The sequence below is a fragment of the Papilio polytes genome, unplaced genomic scaffold, assembly GCF_000836215.1.
Source record: "Papilio polytes unplaced genomic scaffold, Ppol_1.0 DF824102.1, whole genome shotgun sequence".
Taxonomy (NCBI): domain Eukaryota; kingdom Metazoa; phylum Arthropoda; class Insecta; order Lepidoptera; family Papilionidae; genus Papilio; species Papilio polytes.
The window spans coordinates 768,048-788,757 of record NW_013525102.1 but is presented as its reverse complement, the minus strand read 5'-3'; the positions used below and the strand labels follow the sequence as shown (position 1 = coordinate 788,757).

At 37.2% G+C, this 20,710-nt stretch overlaps 4 protein-coding genes across 8 annotated transcripts in view; 2 read left to right on the top strand and 2 right to left on the bottom strand.

Annotated features, from left to right (window-relative positions):
- Window positions 1–677: 677 nt before the first annotated feature.
- On the top strand, window positions 678–9,228 carry LOC106099707. 4 transcript variants are annotated; one of them, XM_013278325.1, is made up of 13 exons: window positions 678–930; window positions 1,119–1,243; window positions 1,370–1,523; window positions 1,611–1,764; window positions 1,839–2,040; window positions 2,378–2,449; window positions 2,798–2,858; window positions 2,978–3,125; window positions 3,367–3,504; window positions 3,886–4,078; window positions 5,190–5,279; window positions 5,970–6,088; window positions 8,576–9,228. In XM_013278325.1, exons 1-13 carry the CDS (start codon window positions 923–925, stop codon window positions 8,678–8,680), a joined length of 1,569 nt encoding a protein of 522 aa, XP_013133779.1. In that variant the 5' UTR covers window positions 678–922; the 3' UTR covers window positions 8,681–9,228. The 4 variants fall into 4 exon arrangements, with proteins under 4 accessions (XP_013133779.1, XP_013133776.1, XP_013133777.1 ...); XM_013278322.1 differs by lacking the exon at window positions 5,190–5,279 and having other exon boundaries at window positions 680–930; XM_013278323.1 differs by lacking the exons at window positions 5,190–5,279; window positions 8,576–9,228 and adding an exon at window positions 6,420–7,612 and having other exon boundaries at window positions 680–930.
- A 1,161-nt stretch (window positions 9,229–10,389) lies between these two features.
- LOC106099651 (protein FAM73B) overlaps window positions 10,390–20,710 on the bottom strand; it is a 50,332-nt gene continuing 40,011 nt past the window's right edge. Inside the window, exons 4-10 of the mRNA XM_013278250.1 lie at window positions 13,884–14,050; window positions 13,338–13,547; window positions 13,156–13,262; window positions 12,767–12,935; window positions 12,588–12,692; window positions 12,289–12,417; window positions 10,390–11,951 (exon numbers count right to left, since the gene is read on the bottom strand). Of these exons, the coding sequence (XP_013133704.1) occupies window positions 11,637–11,951; window positions 12,289–12,417; window positions 12,588–12,692; window positions 12,767–12,935; window positions 13,156–13,262; window positions 13,338–13,547; window positions 13,884–14,050 (1,202 nt within the window). The 3' untranslated portion in view covers window positions 10,390–11,636. The remainder of the gene's footprint in view (window positions 11,952–12,288; window positions 12,418–12,587; window positions 12,693–12,766; window positions 12,936–13,155; window positions 13,263–13,337; window positions 13,548–13,883; window positions 14,051–20,710) is intronic.
- Window positions 14,470–16,053, bottom strand: LOC106099653. 2 transcript variants are annotated; one of them, XM_013278253.1, is made up of 4 exons: window positions 15,855–16,053; window positions 15,573–15,773; window positions 15,115–15,400; window positions 14,470–14,878 (listed from the first exon to the last, which is right to left on the bottom strand). In XM_013278253.1, exons 2-4 carry the CDS (start codon window positions 15,771–15,773, stop codon window positions 14,604–14,606), a joined length of 762 nt encoding a protein of 253 aa, XP_013133707.1. In that variant the 5' UTR covers window positions 15,855–16,053; the 3' UTR covers window positions 14,470–14,603. The 2 variants fall into 2 exon arrangements, with proteins under 2 accessions (XP_013133707.1, XP_013133706.1); XM_013278252.1 differs by having other exon boundaries at window positions 15,860–16,053.
- LOC106099652 (protein unzipped) overlaps window positions 18,340–20,710 on the top strand; it is a 32,019-nt gene continuing 29,648 nt past the window's right edge. The window contains exon 1 of the mRNA XM_013278251.1: window positions 18,340–18,565. The gene's annotated coding sequence lies outside the window, so the exon portion shown is untranslated. The remainder of the gene's footprint in view (window positions 18,566–20,710) is intronic.

Sequence of the window (20,710 nt, the reverse complement as noted above, 5' to 3'; positions counted from 1 at the left end):
CATCAACTGTCATTGAAAAATGTTACCGGCTCTTTATTTTATTTATACTAATATAAAAAACCGGTACTTCGGTAAACTAATTAGTTTAAAAAGGAATACGATTCGTTAACTTTGGAGATCCAGAAGGAAGAACCTTGGTGTGTGCTGAGTAGAGTGGACAGATGGCAGGATAAGCAGGAGACAGCTCAATTGAAGATCAGCGGATCGAAAACAGAGCAATTCTTGTGCGACTTCAGCGGCTTATTCAAGAAAGGAGTGGTGACTGAAAAGAATGATAAAGTTATTTGAAAGATAAAAACCCGGTGCACCAACTCTACGGGAGTAGGATAAGGTAGGGGAGACGATGAGTTTTAAAAGAAAAATAAAATAAATGAGGATTACCAATAAAGGTTAACTTTCTTAGACTTGCAACACTAGGAAAATATAGGGCATAATAAACCGGTAAAAGTTATCGGTAAATCATTATTTTCCTTTTTTATTAAAAAATATTTTTTAAACTTAATATAGGAGTTCAAAAGGAAAAAGAAACAATCAGAATTTTGTTGTCTCAATCAGAAAATGTTTCTGTGAAAAAAATTTTTTTTTGGTGCAAGTGACAACTCTAACTAGAATTTATTTTTATTGCGAATTAATGGCGTAGCCAGGTGAGTGTTCTTGTTTATTTCTTATTTCATTGTGTTCCATGGTTTTCAATTGTTTTGTCCAAATGTTTTTTGACGAGCAAAGTATTTATCCTCTTCAAAGTCAAAATTTTTTCAGCTAATCCGTTTTTATTATACGAAAAACCAATCTTACGAGTAATGAACACGTATTGGATTTGTTCCGAATTTATTCGCTAGTATCATTGTCATCACTTTCACTTTTCACGCTTTTTGCTCTATTCGTGGTTTTAGTGTGCATATACTGCATAGGCGCAGTCGCCATGGATGAGTGAGTTGTTCCTTTTGTTGATAATAATTATGTTCCTGTCTCATTGTTTCACATGAATAAATTATGACAAGGTTACTAACATCCTTAACAAAATTTTTAAATATCATTATAACGTCACCGCTTGCTTCTGTACATCACGTTGTTTATTAGCACCGCATTTTATACTACGAAATGTTTTGATTTTGCAGCACCATGTCGACCCTAACGAAAATGACCCGCACGGTAAAGAAACTGGAGGTGCCCAGACCCCTGAAATCGACGACTAGTTCCGCACATACCCGCAACTCTGTATTAGATGTGAAAATTAATTCTGGTAAGAATCTTATTAGGAAAGTCCATTTTTACAGCTTTTATTGTCAATTAAAAAAAATAGTAAACATTACAAGTTATTGAGGCCAGATATAAAGTTGGGTTTAATATGTGTATTTTGTTGCTGCAGTTGATGATCTAATAGTGCTGACGGAAGGTGTGGCATACCAGATGATGCAGGGGAATTTTGATCGTGCCCTCCAGAGCAATGTGGCTACCATGTACTCCAATCTCAAGCTTTATGGTGCCCAGCTCGAAGCACTTTACAAGGAGTTTCTTGATAGGTTGTTTTACTTTACTGAACTGATTGTTTTAGTTAGATATATATGGACAATCTAAGAAAATTCTAAACAAACAAACAAATATTCCAGATATTTTGTTGTATTCCGTAACGGGTCTCAGGATGAAAGATTAGACAAAAAAACTCGTCTCCATCTTCTTGAGTTAATAGAATTACGTGCAAAGCATTGGCAAGGATCTGATTATATGAGTCAATATTATAGACACCGTGGTACTCACGCTGAGGTAACATCTTACTTCATTGTTCGTTTAATAAGTATGGATGTATTTATAAAAATGATATAAATTTGTATGTTCAGCCACTGTTAGTGCCTACCATGGAAGGGTCGGGGTCGGGTGGCTCGGTGTCCCCCACGCTGGCTGCGCCTGCCGAGCCGCCCACTTTACTTGGCCCCGGTGAAGTCATCAAGCCATCTGGCAAATTTCCTAAGCCAACAAAAATACCGGGCAAAAACTATTCCAAGGATGAAGTTGTTATTAGAAATGCTGATTCTGGAAAAGGTTAGTGTAGTTACTATATTTTAAATTATCAAGGGATATGTATTAAAGCATGTAAACCAAAATATGTCAACATGTAGGTGTAATAGGGCATGAGTGGAGTCGAGATGCTTTCTCTAGTCTTATAAAAATTTTAATTACTAGTAAATTCTGTAGAAAGATGCATGGAATTAGATTTTTGTTTTGTTAAGTTTGTGTAAAATTTATGTTTGTATCAGTTCTCAATTGGGCTTATCTAGAATTGTTTAGTTTAATGTATTATGTGTTATATTTTTTTAAATAGCAGTTAGGCTGGCAACATTGTGGATGCAGTAAGTTGAAGTCTGTTGTGGTGTTACAGTGATGGGTATCAAGGGCAGACGGGTGCACATGATCGAGGAGATAAGTGACACGATAATATCGTTTCAGAGAGGTACGAAAGCACAGCGGACTGGGCGGCGCTTGCGCATGGTGTGGCGGACTATCGCATACTACAATTAACGCTTCCTACTTCTCTTTTGTCTACTTGTATATGTACTACTTTAGATGTGCTCATTTTAGGTGTTAACACTTTATGTATAGTGAAAACATATATCCATGTGTCAATTTAATGAAATAACAATATATTATACCATTGTTCTTAAATTAAAACTACATAATATTTTTAAAGTACTCACTGCCTATTTAATGCATAAAGCTTTCAGCTTCAAATATTAACAAACTGTACTAATTTTATATGATTTATGTTGTCCAGTATTAGAAGGGTACTTTCTGATTGCAGTGAGTCCAGGCGCCAAGGAGAGGCTTGTTCAAATCACAGGTCCTAATGAAGAAAATGTTAAGTGAGTATATCAGATTAATTTTTAAAAGTGGACATACAAGATATTTTACTTTACATAGTATACAATCGGCGACATTAATATGTTTAGATCTAGATTTTATTTGTTGTGTATGTTGTCAGTCACGCGAAGCACCTGATCGGCGACACGATCCGGCGCAACGCGTCGCCGGTGCGGCTGGAGGGGGCGCTGGAGGGCGCGCTGGCGGGCTCGCGCGCCTCGCTCGACTCCGCCGGCTCGGACGACGCGCCGCGCCTCGTGCAGCGGGAGGTAAACAGCACCGCACAACTACACACTGGCCCTATGTGTTTTATAAATAGAATGATTGACCTAAAGACAAAAATCCCATTGGAGTGATTGATAGGTTGACCGATTGGCCCTACACGAAATATCCGTACATGTTATGACAGTTTGGTCTAAATTAAATTTTTTAATTGATAATTGGTCATATTATTTTGTTTCTTTCCTTTTGGCAATAAATATCTATTCTATTTGGTTTTATAAATTTCAGAAGTCCCCTCACAACAACACTCGGGCATTGCTCCATAGCTTCTCAACTAACGACGCCGCGCTGGGAGAGTATAAGCACACTGTGACTTTTGGCCAACATTCCATTAAGATCACGGGCAACAATCTGGATCTTGTTAAAGTAAGTTACACATCACATATAGAGAACGATTAACTTATTAGTCTTCTCACTCTCCCTCTCAATGAGGTATAACTAGGTATACTATTATTCTGGGGTCGTGGTTGATCAGGGTAAGGGCCCTGACCGACTATCAAAACGATCCTGGGAAGACGGTGGTGACACGGAGATTTGAAGTGCCGAAGGTTCCGGTGTGGTCCTTAGAGATCCCGAAACCTTCGACTATGTCACTTGATTATGATGACTGAGAGGGTTTTAGTGTGTCAAATCATACATAACCGTGCCCTCCTCCTAGAGAGCAAGACATCTGGAAGATTTCTCACCCGACATCAAAAACAAACAGTGATATAGTGAAATAGGAGTTGACAGTAGTGTGTGTGTCAGACGGCGAAGCTGGTGTTGGACGAGTACTTCGAGAGCGCGGGCGCGCTGGAGGCGCTGGGCGCGGGCTCGGGGGACTTCTTCACGCTGTCGCAGCGGCCCGGCGCCGCGCTGCTGCTGCGCGAGGACGCGCTCAACGGTGACGATGATGTGTTCGCCCCCGCGCACGCGCACGCGCACGCCGACGACGCGCAAGGTAACACACGCAACAAACTACACTAGTGACAATAAATTTGTATGAGACGATTTTACTCAGATTAGAAGTAATGATTGTGGAATCAATAAATAATGTTTAAATTAAATTTTTAGTAATTCTTATGAATCCTATGGGACAGAAAACAATGTTACCATAATATAAGAGATAGTATCTGTTTAGAGAATTTGCATGTAATTTTAAAGAAACTAAAGGTTTTACAATTCTAAGTATGATATAGTTTGCATCCCGACTTTATAATAGCATGTCCGTAGACAAAGCTAAAAGCTAATTTTAGCGAACAGCATGATGGTGTGAACATGTAAACTGGGTTTGCGGGTTTTACATTTGGTCGGTTTACTTTAATAAACCGGTAGAGACTGACTGAAGCATGTAGCTTAAGTTTAGGTTCAATTTGAAATCGCAAATATATTTTAATTCATATAAATGTCATCCACACAATAATATCACTGTATACTGTTGTATTTTGGTCATATTATATTGTATCCATATGTATTTGTTCTATGTATTGTATTTCAAATTCATTGACATTTCGGTCCACGGCTACGGCTGGGTGTTTCCAAATTTTTTTTCTTGGATTTGATCATTTTAAATAACCATTTATTAATATTCATCGCCCGCCTATTAACACTGGTTATACAATTTCTATGTATCGTAAGTAACTGCCTGGGAAGAAGGTTGTTATAAAGAACGGATTAACACTGGTATTTTAAGAAAATAAGAAAGTGAAATGAATGAATAGAGTTTATTAAATCATAACACGCCATTAGTCACAGTTTTTTGGCATGTAAATCTTCAGATATGTTCAACAAAGACTTAAATGCTAATTTAGCTATTTGTTCTGACTTTTCTTTAATTCTGCCATAAAAGATAACGCGTTGTCATCGGAATCCATTTTTTAATTAAGCATTACACAATAAAATAAATAAAATCAATGAATGTGTCATGCCTATCAAAGTTTGCGAACCTCGAGGTAGTTACTTGTGAGTAGAAATTGTGTGTCATGTCGAGCGGCCGTGGTATCGTTTGGTGACGTGACGCCACGTGTGGTGACGTGCCGTGTGACGTGACGTGACGTCGTGCGTGTGTGCAGCGGCGGGGGCGGGGGCGGGGGCGGGGGAGGGAGAGGCGGCGCCGCGCCGGCCGCGCTTCTCGCGTGCCACCAGCACTGACAAGAACCAAGGTAAGATGACCTGCCGCCTCGTGACACATTATACTGTATAACATATCTACCAAATATTGCCATCCAATTGTATCAAGTACTATTTATGTTGACCGCATTTAAAGTCTCGTCTGTATCTTGTTAATGTATTCTCACAGTGTATTAGGGAACTGGCATGTATCATTTTGTCACTCCATAAGTCATCACTTATATCATGTAACTAGTATGCAGAAGTCAGTCATTAACAGCATATTGGATGTTGGCCCACTAACTAACTAACAATTGGAAATCGCTGAAATTGTTTTACCTTCTTATGTCTGTTTTACCTGAGTGTTATAAACTCCAATTATATTTGACAGCTTTATTTTTTTATTTAAATAATCCGATTGGTGAGAATTGATGTGTGAGAGTGCCATTGCTAAGCATGTGTTCCGTTCTTATTTTGCTAAATTTATGTCACAGCTTCTAAAACTACCTACTCCGCTTTGATTTTTTTACAAATCTTCTGGAGTCTGTACATCATGTATAGGAGTGACCTACAGACACTCTGGCGAAACCCTCGTAATTTCAATATTATTAATACGAAACCCCTTTTTACTTTTATTAATAATTTTATAACATTTAATTGAATCCAATTTTTCAACATGGACAAGGTAATTCAGTAGTAATAGGTGTAGAAATGAATGAGGAGAGCGTGTGCGTGTGTCGCAGGAGCGGCCGGCGCGCGGCAGACGTACACGTACGAGACGCTGGTGCAGTACGCGGACTCGCCGCTCAGCAAGCTGCCGCCCGCGGGCCTGGCCGGCTTCCCGCCCGAGCTCGTGCGCAAGGTAACGCCGCGCCGCGAGCCGCGCCACGCCCCGCACGCGCCCCACGCCCCGCCCCACGCCGCGCTCGCCCCGCCCCACGCCCCGCACGCCCCGCCCCTCTCGCAGCGCCTGCTGTCGCCCTTCCGCGTGTGGCCGCCGCTGCACCACCCCAACTATCTGGCCGCGCTGCTGTGCCGCAACTTCTACTGACCCGCGCGCCCCGGCCCCGCTTTACTTATCTTACAATGTTGCGTTTGCATCGTTTGCAGTAAGGTCAACTGACTCGTTGCGAAACAACAGCGCGGTGCGCATATTAATTCCGGATCTTTGCCGAATCCTTTCCTTCCGGCAGCACGGCGAGGCGCCGGCGGGCGGCCGGGGCGCCGCCGACCGGCCCTAGGACTCCGCTGCGACCTGCCCGCCTCCCTCTGCCCGCCTCGCGCCCCGCCCCGCCCACCCCGTCCCACCTCACCGCACCGACGGGTTTTTTTGATTTCAATTTAAAATAATTTTTACTTTGATCTCAAAAGGACCCCGACGCGATCGCTTTACGCACGCTTTTAATATAGCAAATTCGAATGTGTTGATATTTTTGGAAATGTCTTCCGATTTTGAAAATTGAACAGTTTTCCGGTTCTATGAATGCAACCGAGATTAACTTTCACCATATTTGTTTCGGCTGGAACACATTCGGATTGCCGCTGCCGGCATTCGGCGAGCCGCAGCGCCGCAGCGCCGCAGCGCTTCGGCCACTTGCGCCTGCTTTACTTTACTAATATATTAGCTTTAGACACCCTGAATGTATTGTGACGATGCTCATTAATGCCAAATATATTGACTAACTATTATACGATTAAAGTACAAACCCTGGGCTCGCATACTTACCAACGTATTTATCTAAGCTTTTCCTAAACTAAGAGTACATGATGTCATTATAAGATTAACATTACGTTTTACTAAGACTGAATTATTTAGTAATATAGAAATTACCTCAGAGCCCAAGGGTAATAGATTAGGCGTAACTTGGCCATTCTGAAAAGACGATGTTTCCAACAGACCAGTGATAGATATCCATCGCGACTGCTAAAGTGATAAAAGTTATTTAATTGCCAGTGAGACATTTAATAACTGAGAATGGCCAAGATATTTACTTAATTTCTTTTTAAAATTAAGGCGTAGATTAAAATCGACTTAAAGTTTATAAAACTGAGGACTTAGGTTTAGAGAGAAATTTAAAGATTTAATAATGATTGCAAGGTAACTAATATAAGTATAGTTAAAATTAATGTTGTATGTTGTATGTTGTTGTTGTGAGTGTGTAAGGTATGTAACAAATTGTTGTGTTGTTGCCGCGCGGACAGAACGGGTACTCGAGGGAGGTTCGCTACAGGTAGACTTGTATCCATTGAGCGGATTGAAAAAATATTGATCTCTGGTTATTGTCGAGGTGATTTGTATTGTTATGATTTACTTTAATTGTTAAATTCTTTTGTGTTATTTTACCGTTGTCAAATTGATTTTTTTCTAAATAAAACGTTAAAGCTATACGTTCTTTTGCTTGTAATTAGCTTACCTACTAACTTTTTCTAATGTCTGCACTCGTAATAACTCGTACTAAAGCTCGCTACACACATTTAGTTAACTATAAATTTTTTCCGCGGGATTATTGTCTACTAGCGTTTGATTTAACTCAACAATCCGATGCCTGTTAAAACTGAAGGTGTGTACCGGGTTTTGGGATTCCCACTACCAAAATACTCGAAAAAAGACATTGTTCTATTTTTTTATTTATGTAAACGATGCTGAGTATCAACTATTTTGTATGAGTGTTTCGACAGTGGGGACGCTTTATGCGGTGTACTGAACTTGAACAGCGCAGCTTGCCACAATATGGAAACAAAAGATCGTTGAAACAAGCACACTGCATGCTTATGCTTTTTATTTAAGTATATAGTACTGGGAATAAAAATACAAATGCTAATTTTTTCCTAAACTCTTCGATCATCGATGCTTTACAAAATTATTTGCTACAACTTCAGCTTTTATCCAGTGGTTAAGCGGCGATTGCATGAATTTGAATATGAACAACCACTCTTTTTCTGTTGTAAATAATATAATCTTTACTACTACGAAGCATGGATATAACGAATCTGCACAGGTTTGTTTGATAGTATTTTAGTTAGTTCAAAGATATGCTATATGGTTAAATTGATGACGTCATTTGTTTGATATTAAATATAGGTGCTGAAGTGTAAGTTAATTCGCTTTAACGCTATTATGATGCTCTTTCGTTTCTTTAATTGTACGTATTTTATATTTTCCGCAAATTCTAAACCTGCTTTAAGATTTCATTATTTATTCAATTTCTAAAGTATTGGTATCTCAATACTAACATATTTTTTGAAGTTATCGCTTGTGATAGTCGTAGTAATAAAAAGTCGAGTAGCAACGGCTATTAAACATGTATAATAGAGGTTCAATAATAATCTCGGAGCGTGGTATCCACAGACTTGCCTGGAGTTCGACAGCGTGAGTTACCTGCGCAAGGCGCGCGCGGCGGCCGCCACCACTGTCGCCGCACCCGACGCCCCTGACTCGCCTGAGCCCGAGTAACGCCCCGCCCACGCCCCGCCACGCCCCGCCCCACTACACACGCTCGCACATCACCAACACTATTTTGTTAGCAAAGGATGATTGTCAACTACATATGCTATAAAATTCTCTAATAACTAACTAAATTACTACATATTTTTATTTTAATAATAATGAATTCAAATATTGTTAATGTTGACAATCGTTCTTTGCATATTAGCATTGTAAAATAAACGCACGTAGCGCACATTACAATATTTTGTATTATCACAATGGTTTGGTCGATTTTTTAATATCACAATATTGGCTAGGCTATGCCGGCGGTAAAGGCAGCTAATAATGTCCTATTAGTCATTTACTATTAGAGTACTCGCCAGCATGCGATCATTCTTTGTCTCGACGCATTTTATGGTTTTATAGCTTCTAAAAACATTTACAAGCTGTGACTGATCAACAATGTTGTTTTGGCAGCCGTCCTTAGTTGAATTCTTTTCGCTTTACGTTATACTAATTTAGCGGACTTAATTTACTAAAAAGTATTAGCTCACCAAAATATTTTATTTATATAACTCTTTTTATTTAGTTAAATGCGGATCTATGGGAAATGTGATAAATATCTCGTATATTAAAAAGTCCGTGATAAAAAAATTCAAAGTTTAGTATTGAGTAAGTGGTAAACGCAGTAAAGCGTTTGTTTTTAAAATGCTGGAATCACATAGACTTCAATGCAATGCGGCAATTTTCCTACAATATGGAATCACGTTATACGATACAGAGATAAAAAAATCTGTTTATTTAAAGATTACTGTATGCAAATTATAAATAGCTTGCTTTATCTACAATAGAACAAATATTCATCGATATATAATTATTTACCTATCGTGACTCTGCTTTTTGTAAATATTGACTCGTTAACGAACGTCATAGATTCCATTTAATATAAGATGAATGCGTGCATTTCTCTGAGTGACTGTACTCTCATATATATTTGGTTAGCGTCTAGTCCGGCCACGTACGTGTCGATTCTCACTACTATATAAGTTTTTATATACAAAAGAAGCCTGGCGATTTTATTTAAAGAATGATTATTATTTTTTTGTTTTTTATTTTATAAGAATTGAGTTTATTTCAATGAAAATGTATTTTAAAAATTTTGCTGTGCAATGAACCAAATAAATTGTTACAAATTTATACGTTTGCCAGGCTTCGTATTATTTTTTTCTAAGTTATGTTGAATATTTAACTAAAGTAAATGGTATTTTGTAAAGACTGTTCATGTTTGTAATAATATGAATAGAGACGTAGCAAATGTGTAAATCGCAGCTACTTCATGTATATAAATGTTAAAAGCATCGGTTACCTATTTTATTATAAATATGTTTTAAAAATGAAATTCTTTTAAAACTCGTATGAACAGGAATTTAAAATTCACATATAAATCCGGTGCTCTGTGAAAGTATTATGAGTCGTTGATTTTAAACAAATTTTAATGTTCTTTTGTTTTGTCAAATATATAAAGGCTATTATTTGAGAATTATGAATATACTAAATTTTCTAATAAACAAACTTTGTGTTTTATTCAATCCATATCACAGTCCTCAGTCCGTCTTTTTTCGTCCGTCCGTCTTTTTTCTATAATTTTATGTAATTAAAACAGCGCATTTACTATAAAAATTATATTTAAACTGATACAATAAATATGTTATATTACATAATATATATTAGCGAGAAAAAACTATTACATCGAAATTATTGGCAGTTACTACAATAAATATTTACATTTTATGTCTAAATGCAATTAATCTTAACAATAAATGGTTTTTAAATACAATTAGGTATTAACAAATCGAAGCAATACTGGTCTGTGAAATCAGGTTTAATTTTAAAGAATAAACAATCCAATTTTAATAGAAAAATCGAACTGTTAAGACGAGCAATGTCACTTTAACTGTCAAACACGTAAGTTTTTTTTACATGTTTACAAAAGAGAAAAACAGTCACTTTTTCGCCACAATAGCGAAGCGATGCCCTAGACATAGGCAACAGTAGTATAAAATGTACATTTCGACTATTCAGTTAAAATTGATGTGTAGTAGACCAAATACATAAATGGGTTTAGCTGAGGTCAATATATGCCTTATAATAATAAACCTAACATTTGTTCAAGCTAATAAATTTAAAACATTTTCACTTAAATATAACACAAATTCAACATAGAATATTTAGGGATACATCGTAAATATTTATGTTACAAAAATTGTCTGGTTTAGGGTTAAAAACTCAAATTATCTTTAAAAAAAAAATTTAACGATAAACCAAAGATTCAACATAGACCCGAAAAATGGCTAATTGAGTACAATCGCGGAAATCCACGGTGTTCCACTTTAGAAATAATTGCCTTATCCATTGCAACTAGACAAACTTCGCATCTCCCTACAAATAACTAATTAGCAGTGAGTGCAAACGAAAGGATAACAAAAAAAATAGGCGATGTTCAATAATTGTAGTTATTAAGATGGAGCATCGCCAGTTTCCCCGACTGTACATAAATTCATAATTTTGTTACACTTCAAAGCTTTTCTTAGGTAAATTTTCCGTGTGCCCTACATATAATGGGGTCAATAGACAAACTAAGTTTGCTGTATTGAAAAAAATATTTATCGCCAAGCCTTTGATCTCTTTAGAAATGTTATTGTATTCTTTAAATAGTACAAGTATATAGCTTGTTCAAACATTTACAAATTGAACATAGATTTTAAGCAATTATTGTCCTAAGACATTTATTTTATTCATGCTTTTAAAATATCCAGAAGTCATAAGATATAATTATACATCCGCAACCAAATTACTTTTTAATTGATATTTCCTTCATATTCCAGATTTTTTTGTCAGCTAAGTTGACGTCATTGTCAATATGATAAACTTTAGGAGACAAATTTCCTAAATTTAGTAACGCGCGTTAACTTTATGCAGTAAACTAGTTCCTTTCGGAGAGTTTGTCGGTGATGTTGGCCACCCTGGACCTGGCGTGCTGCAGGATGTCCTCGGCCAGCTCCTCGTCGTTGGTGTACCTGCACTTGGTGAAGCTGAAGAGGTCAGTGATGAAGCCGACGACCTCGGTGCGGAAGGCGTGGCAGATGTCGCGCAGGCGCTCGCGCGGCCCGAGGAAGCCCCACACCAGCACCGGCAGCAGGTGCTCGGAGATGGAGTAGAAGTGCGACATGAACCCGTCCGGGTACTGCAGGTAGCGCCGCTTCGCTTTGATCACTGACCACACCGCCGTCGTCAGAGCCTACGTATACAATAGTAATAAAAAAACATAGTTTCAATTGTTTTTATCGACCATAAAAGTACTCTAAAGGCCTTAACACCTCTTATAAGCCATTCCTAGCACAAGCCTAAAGCCTATAATGGTAGTATAAATTTTACTTGACAAAAAAAAAGAACTGGTAATCATACAAATATGATTACCTTAAATGATAAGATCACGCTTAAACTCCAAATTCATTTCCTTGAGGTCTGACAAATTTTAAGCTGCACAAGATTCGTTTCAGTAGTTGGCTGAAAGCGACTCAACCGAAAGGTTTCTAATGATTCCATTTAGCTAAGGATTAAAAAACGTGTCGTACGCTCTCCTTGAAGCCATCGGAGAGCCAGCGGTTGCGCACGACGGCCAGCACGGAGGAGGGCGGCGCCGCCAGGTCCTCGAACGCGTCCAGCAGGATGTAGTCTAACACCACGTCGTAGAACGACAGCACCTAAACACCACCTCACAATATACATATTTTGGTAAAATAAATAACCTGCTTCCAAAGGACCATTTTTCTATTTGATCATCGAATACGATACTTATGTCAACTAAAATTAGCAAAACAATTATTGAAATCTTCTATATGAAAGTTCGATTAGTTTTGAAAATTCTACTTACCTTTACTCCCTTACTAGTCAATTCTTTTTCTATAGTTGACCAATTAGCGGCGTCCGTCGCCCATGACACCATTTCTTCATATGCGACTAGAAATTCTTTCGGCTCCTATACAAAGAAATACAATTCTATAACATACGCAAATATGTGTGTATGTCGTGTTCAACGTTTGAGAAACTTGCCTTGTCAGCGAAGAGCAGGAGGTCAGTGAGGACCTGTCTGCCGGCGTCCACGAACCAGGCCCAGGCGGCGGCGTCGCGGAACACGCGGGCGCTCGCCGCGCGCAGGCACGCCAGCTTGCACAGGAACTCCGAGTCCGAGCCGCACTGCACCACCTCCGTACGCAGAGTCCTCACAACATACACAGTAACTTAAATAACTGTTAACTTAAATGCATGATGATGCATGTACGTCACTTTGTCATTTTGAAAAAAAAAAACCTTTACTTTCTCTTAATCTATGTTCAATTTACTAGACATTTCAATTTGTGGTATTTAAAAAAAACAATAATAATCAAGGGTTAAGATGTAACTTTTTAGAACATTCAGTTCTAAACTTCATTTAATCATACCTATACGGAATACCGGCTTCCAATTGTTTAACAGCACTCTGATAGAGTTCCAAATTATCAGTTTCCGTCGTCTCTCCGAAGTCGTCCAATTCCCTCAAATCTGCCACCTTAGCACAAATATAAGAACATTAACAACAATGAATTAGTATTAATAATAGTACATTCAAACATCACAATTGTACCTGATCTTCAGCGGAGGCGAAAGACTCAGCACTGGAGTGCAGTTCCCTTCGCGTGTGCGTGTGGGAGGAGCCGGAGTGCGCGTGCGAGAGTAGCCGCGTGCGCCCCGCACCAGCTCCGGACCCAGCCCCCGCCCCCGCCCCCGCCTCACCACCACTCTCAGAACGGAACAGCACAGAGCGCTGATCCAGAAACAGTAGCTCGCAGCGCTCCTGCAATACAATAATTCATCTATTTCTGGCAGATGTTCTTGTTATTAATCCTCATAGTTCCTGCTGGAATTATGTAAAACACTGCCTCCTACAAGACGGGCCTAGAGCTTAGTGTAGGAACCAAGCGCTCGACCATTATTTGTTAAAACAAATTTTAGTAACAACTTCATAAATCAATCTTATAATTTCTACATTTTTAATCTGTAAAACACTGTTCCTACAAGGGGAGTCAGGACCATTTCTTTCGAAAAAAAATCTATTAGAGACCAAGAACGAAAATGGTATTTTTTTTGAAATTCCATCATCGTAATCTGTTGTCTTATAAGTTCTACAGACCTGTAATAGGTAAGCGTCCTGCAGCAGGTCCTGTATCTCTCGGCAGAACTCCGCCTCCTCTGGCGAGGTGAGCGCGAGCGTGCCCGACACGCCGCCGCGCGCGCCTAGCGAGAACGCAGCCAGCGCATCCTCCCAATAGTTAATACTCGTCTCCAACGCCTCCATGCCTAACGAAAAACCAGTTATTTGTACATTACAGTAGTAATTATTAATAATGATCCGATCTTGAACCATTATCACTAGCTCATTATACATCCCCACTGATGGATAGGAGCCTATCATAAGATAGGATGATCCTGAATGTTGTGAAATAATAATAGAAAAAAGTTATGTTCTTATTTCAGATGTTGCTTGGTACTTCATATCCTCATGGAATTAAAATAAATACTTATAAACATAGACTATGTTAGTAAGTGGTAACATAGCTTTTTATTGGTGATATTTTCTAATACCCAGTAGCTTTTGTGGTATTTCAATACATACAAAAATACAAATCTTTCCTCTTTATAATATTAGTATAGATTTGTGTTAAGATTATTACTATTATTATTATTACTATTACCTTGTTTACACTTTATTTCCTCAAGGTTGAAATAAATTCTTCATGTGCATGGCTATAAAAACTTTAATGTCTATTACTTAATTCATATAAAACTATTTCTATACATAAATTGGTATACATAATGGTATATGTAGGAACTATTGAAACGCCATCCAAACTTATCTATAAAACACATCATTTTTCAGACCAGGTTCACTAGGTATTAAACGCTGTAAAGTATCTTGTAAGCCGCTATTTAAATCTTGTAATGTCCCAGCAATAGCAGATAAAGCATCTGCCATACGATTCTCTAGTAACTTGCGCCTTTCTTCTTGTACTAGCATTATATTTGATATAGAATGTAGTGCTTCTGCTATTCTCTCCTCCGCTGATATCCTTCGTTCCTCCAACTCTAAGGCCCATTTTGGTGGAGACTCATCGGAGAAAACATCATCTGTTAAAATTAAATAATTCAATGTAAAATGTCTGAAATTTTAAATACCTTCTTTTAACTTAGTGCAAATCAACAACTAAAATGAGTTAAAAAAGACATAATATTAATTAATTTGCTCAGAAATGTATTCTACTTAACTATTTACATTTTCTCACTGAATATTATTATTAAGTGATAGTAACAATATTTACATAGACACAATAAATATTCTATAAATTATGTTATTGTATTTTTACCTGTGTTAACTTTTGTAGCACTGACTGATCGCTTTACTCTAGCAACGGGTTTTGGAGTGTCATCAATCATTTGCTGTTCTGTATCAGAATCTTCAGCCATAAAGTCCTCTATTTGTTTTGTATTTGGTTTTGATGATGTCACCGATCCCTTCCCGCTAAGCTCTAAAACTCTCACTTCTAAATCATTAAGAGGCACAAATCTATTTGTACCACCATCTGAAGTTGACTGAAATCTGCGGCCATCTGCTGCTTTTCTCCTACATTTGTGTCGCCATTCAAACCAATACTAAAAAAGCAATTTTAATTGAGAAAAATAGTGTTTATAAAATAGTTTATAGAAACTGAGATAGCAACTAATATTCATGCAAGTCGTTTTTTGTTTATTTTCTATTGTTCGTTAAAACATCTTAAAAAAAAATTCTTGTCTGCGTTATAAAATAAATGTAAGTTTCACTTACTTTCTTCCAACCGTCAGGAGTCTTCAAGGTACCACTTTGCACCGCATTTAGTTTCTTAGCCAATTCTGACCACTTCTGTCTAGTTGCATGGTGTGACACCGGTGTGCCAGGAGGCAAGCCTTTAGACATGTCTTTATTTTCTTCCAAAAAGTCCATTAAAATCTCCAGCTGTTGCCGCAATATTCTTCTTGGTGGTGCCATCTTGAACACCACGATAAATGATAATTAATTATAAAAACACACAAAACAGAGTATTTTACTAAAACGATGCTCATTTAATACCTTACCTTTGTATTCTTGCCTTTGCGATAGTTTAAAATCCAAGGTCAAACATCCATCTCAATTTAAAAACAAATACAAATCTCGCGCTGTTTGCTTGACACAAGCAATTTCTTTCAGCAGAAATCGCAAAAAGTATATGTAATGGCGACAAGCGCTATGACGTTTCCAGTCGTCATGTTATCAATTATCATACACATTCAACAAACACATTCGATAACGTCTATACTAGAGGCGCCAAAACAACGTGATATTCTGCGTTCTGTTTCAATGTTACTTATTTTAAAATGTAGATGGCACAGTTTGATATATTAACAAGAAAACATTGTAACGATCGCATTTTATCTTTATTTGTGCATTTAAATAAAAATGTCTAATTCCGTTCGTAATAAATACAGCTTTAAAGTAATAAATGATTGATGATTGATGATTAACTTTGATTTAACTAATTTGTATGCTGACATCTAGCGATGAAAAGCACTAATGTTGAAAAAATTCATCACAGTGCCATCTATACACTGATGGATGGAACGTTTTATAGCAGAGTTCAATTTCTTAGAAAAATACAACAAAACAATTTTTAAATAGTATTCAAAAACATGACAAAACAGAAGGAATGTATTAAATTAATACTGATAAAAAACTAAAACCTCTTAAAACCATAACAAATTGAGTAAAACTCTAATAAATGATTAAAGTTAGCGTAATAACAGTCAGAAGGTGAGCCAGTCTGCCGCATGTCGGCTTACCTTTACTGTAATTAATTTTTATGATATAAAATTACTCATACTACCTAAATACGATTTAGATTTTCTGCTACAGAAGCAATTTTTTACTGAGAACTTATTTTTAAATAATGAAATGTAGATATATTATATTTACTAATGATTTTTACCTCATTAACTCCATATCCAAGAATTTGTTAAGAAAAATTTCCCAAGATTACCCACGAAATATAAAATAGATTAATAATTAATGTTTTGGAATATAACTTCATGGGAACCAAGAATTAAATGTCGAAACATTTGACTTTTCACTCGATGCGTTTTCAATTGATAGGTTGGTCATAATTTATGTGGGCATTTTAATCCAACTCGGAACGATTTATTGCAGTCACGACTGTGCGTAAAATTAAAAACGGAAACCGGCTCGTGATGGCGTCCAACTTGGTACTTTATGCTAAATTATTCTAATTTTATGATTATTACAAATTCATAAGGAAATATAATAAGACAGTAATGATAACTCTTGAGTAAACTAACCTAATTTTTTATGTTAATTACAAAGATTTTTTTCTATGAAAAGACGAGAGTGATAACTGCTAAGAAGAAAGCTATCTATTACTTCTTCATGCGTTTTTTTTAAACTACTAGCTTACGCCCGCGACTCCGTTCGCGTGGGATTGAAAAAAAAAAACAAAACTGAGTAGCCTATGTGTTCTTCCAGACTATCCTCTACATCTATGACAAATTTCATCGAGACACATTCAGCCGTTTAGGCTACAAACTCTAACAAACATCCATCCTTTCTTACTTTCGCATTTATAATATTAGTAAGTATATAGAGTATCAACTCTCATCGTAAAACAGTTTCAACACAAATACGAAGTAACTTAAGGTAGTCATTTTTATCACCGACCACACATTCGATTTGACCTCACGTTAGAGCTGACCCACACGCCTGTGTATTTTCGTATATTATAATTATAGTATCTTATACATTTAAATAAGTTACTCAATAGCTAATGTAGTTTATGGACCTAACACTTTGAATTATCTAAAACAATTAATTACGAGAAAGCTCATTAGTGTTCTCAGTCGGAGTTTCTCCATAAAAACATCCTGTTTAAGGTTTTTGTGGGTTTATTGTTATACATGTTGTTTTATTTCAGACAACGGAAACATAATACTGATACTTAGAGGAAATCGCACCACTTCCGCTTGTATTTAGTCGTCAAAAACCAGTACCAAAACAAAATCAACATAATATAAGTCAACTTCCCGAAGGATATGGGGGTAAAAACCACTTCGATAACCACTACACAATATCATAATATATTAGAGGGTCAATCGGCCACAAAGTACAGAAATTCAACTGATTTATAAGATCTAAGTTATAAAAGTTCGTTAGAACAAGCTTTTCAAACGAATACTAATTGTAAAATCGCTTATCGACCGCTGTATACCAAATAATCCTAAATGTTAGAGAAGGGTAACCCTTTTTACACACGATTACATTCGAAAATGGACTTGGGCATACTGAAAACCATCAGATAAAAAAAATTAGCTGATTGTTACCAGGGCACTTTTCCACAAAGCACATGACGAATAAAATATAAATGTACATTTGAAGTAAAATGCAGATGAATTAAAAAGCGTGGAGGTTCAAATTTTAACGGGCGGTATATTCCGGGGCGTTATGAACGCTCCCGCTGTCCGCTGTCGCTCGCGTCTCGCGCAGCGCTCGTTGAGCCGCGGGCAGCCGGCATTCGCCATCGCCAGCCGCCAGTCTACGGGAGCCTCCGCACTGCGACGGTGCACTCCACGCTCCTCTCCAATATCCTATTATTTACCCCCTGACCACCGTATCACGCATTACGTGAATACCCCACTGTGTTGTTTTATGTGCCAGTGCGACTTTGTGTGAACACTACCAAAAGCTTCTCGGGTCTTTATCCCGCGGTTTTTATTGACGCCAGTTTTTAAAAACTACAGGTAAGAAAACATTAAATGGATATAGGTTTGATAACATAGACTTTGTCTCATTTAAATAATTTAATAAATGATTTTTTTAAAAATACATAAATGGGACCCAAAGAAAAAGTTTTCTGTTCAGTTCTGATAACATGAGGAAAATTTTACGATTTACCTACCTTGTGAACTTAAAAAAATCATACCCATCGTTATGATTTTAATTAGGTTGTATCAAATATATACTAAAACAGTGTATAAGTTTAGTGTACTTAGAAAAGGACCTCCTAACACGTTTCTTTTAAACCGGTTCGCTCGATACACGTTGTCCCGCCGCCAAGACTTATGCAATGGACAAATGAATCTTCAACTATCACGAAATACTTCTCGGAACAAGATTCCCATGAGAACGAAGTACTGCTATAAAATTCTGAAGTAACTGGATGCAGGTAAAGAATTAATAAGTGAAGTAAACAAATAAATTATAGTGGTAACGCGCATTCGACGTGACTTGCGTGCTAATGTTCGACGGTTACACATTCTTTGCGAAACATCTGCTTGTAGGCAAAAAAATTAATGATAATAGCGCAAATCTACAGCTGCGATGTCCACGTGACAAATTTCACAAAATCTAATTATTTTAGTTTCAGTATTTTCATGTGATTTTGTTTTTTATGTCACAATTCTTTAAATTACTTGCGACGATATCCGATGGGAAATGTGATATCGCCCGAACCCACAATTTAGAATATCTCATATCCCATCTCGGAAAACTTAGGACCTAATCTCAAGCTGGCAGTGTTTAAACCACCTCTTTAGTTTTTAACTTAAAACTAGTATAGTGCTCAGGAATAAATACAAAGCTACGGAAATAACAGTCAACGAAGCAAAAATATTCATTACATAAAGTATTTTGGCAAAACACGAAATAATAAGTTAACTTATATGAAAAACTGTAACTAAGTTTTTATCAGCGGAATAAGAATTGGTTTTTTGCAATCTTCCTGTTGACTGATAAGAAACGTGTTCAAATAAAAAAAGAAATTCGGAATGTTAAAATCATTTAAGTTGCTATTTTAAACATATATACGTGTAAGTGCGGTATATTCAAGCGCGGTACAGGGACATTTAATTTAGTAAAATTATCTAGCAAAGTCACTGATTACCGACATTATTTTCATTAGTACTTGTCTTCTGTGCATTATTAATACAGGATAAATTAAAATTTTTTTTTAAATATGCTTATTATATCTAACACGAAGAGTTATTCTGATATTTTCCTTTATTGTTGAGCGCATAGTTCGTGATATAAATATTAAGTTAAGGATAAGAATTGAAAATGACTCAATACCTCAGTTTTGGTGCCATACTTTAAGACAAGAAGTCCTTTATAAAAATCATTGTCACATAAAACCTGACTGACTTCAAAATGTGGTTTTAATTGTTAACAAAATCAATCATATATTTCGACAGCCAGCATATCAGGTTATGTAAATATGCTCCAATAGATATACTTGTACTGTCGAAAGTGTCCGTCATGTTGTTGGTGGCTCATTTCCCATTCCGACACAACCTGCCAATATCGATACGTATCTAAATCGATGTACTGCCTGCAAGATCATTGAACTTCGAAGTACACCCAGCTCTTATTATTAGTTGGCACAATTTTAATCGTGTCAAACCACTTGGCAGCGAATTCATTGTTTTCAAGTTTGATCTTTCACATCGTGGCTCCGTGTTAAATTGAATCGACGTACAAATCCGTGTTAAGCCGGGCCCGGGATGGCCTAGTTAGTGGGGCAGGCGATGCGGCGACATTTCGCGATGGAATAAGTAGGCGCGTCGTCGGCCGGAAAATTGTGGCAATTTTGCAGAGGGGATCCCTCTTGAACATAATCAGTTTAATAGCCAAGCGAAGGAAATATGCTATCATACTCCGAAGAGGGCGAAGGAGTAAAGTATTGGATAAATCTCTTTACTTTAAAATTGGAACGGAATACGGAGATTCTAAGACTTTCGTTGTTTAAGATCTAAATTGTACTTTTGTATGAAATACCAAAGTAAAATGTGCCAGCATTACTTACTACATGAAGCCAAACATGAATTTCATTAGAGTGAATCGAGTGTAGCTCGGGTTGTGTGGCTTATGTAAATGGTATTGTTGTGACA

What these genes read in the sequence shown, in the direction of transcription:
- LOC106099707 (XM_013278325.1), top strand. An exon ending in CCTAATGAAGAAAATGTTAA is followed by an intron (nt 2,859 to 2,977) that starts GTGAGTATATCA and finishes GTATGTTGTCAG; the next exon opens with TCACGCGAAGCACCTGATCG. An exon ending in ACAATCTGGATCTTGTTAAA is followed by an intron (nt 3,505 to 3,885) that starts GTAAGTTACACA and finishes TGTGTGTGTCAG; the next exon opens with ACGGCGAAGCTGGTGTTGGA.
- LOC106099653 (XM_013278253.1), bottom strand. Translation starts at nt 15,773, where the DNA reads ATGGCACCACCAAGAAGAATATTGCGGCAACAGCTGGAGATTTTAATG. An exon ending in CTCCTGACGGTTGGAAGAAA is followed by an intron (nt 15,401 to 15,572) that starts GTAAGTGAAACT and finishes TTGCTTTTTTAG; the next exon opens with TATTGGTTTGAATGGCGACA. An exon ending in TGCTACAAAAGTTAACACAG is followed by an intron (nt 14,879 to 15,114) that starts GTAAAAATACAA and finishes TAATTTTAACAG; the next exon opens with ATGATGTTTTCTCCGATGAG.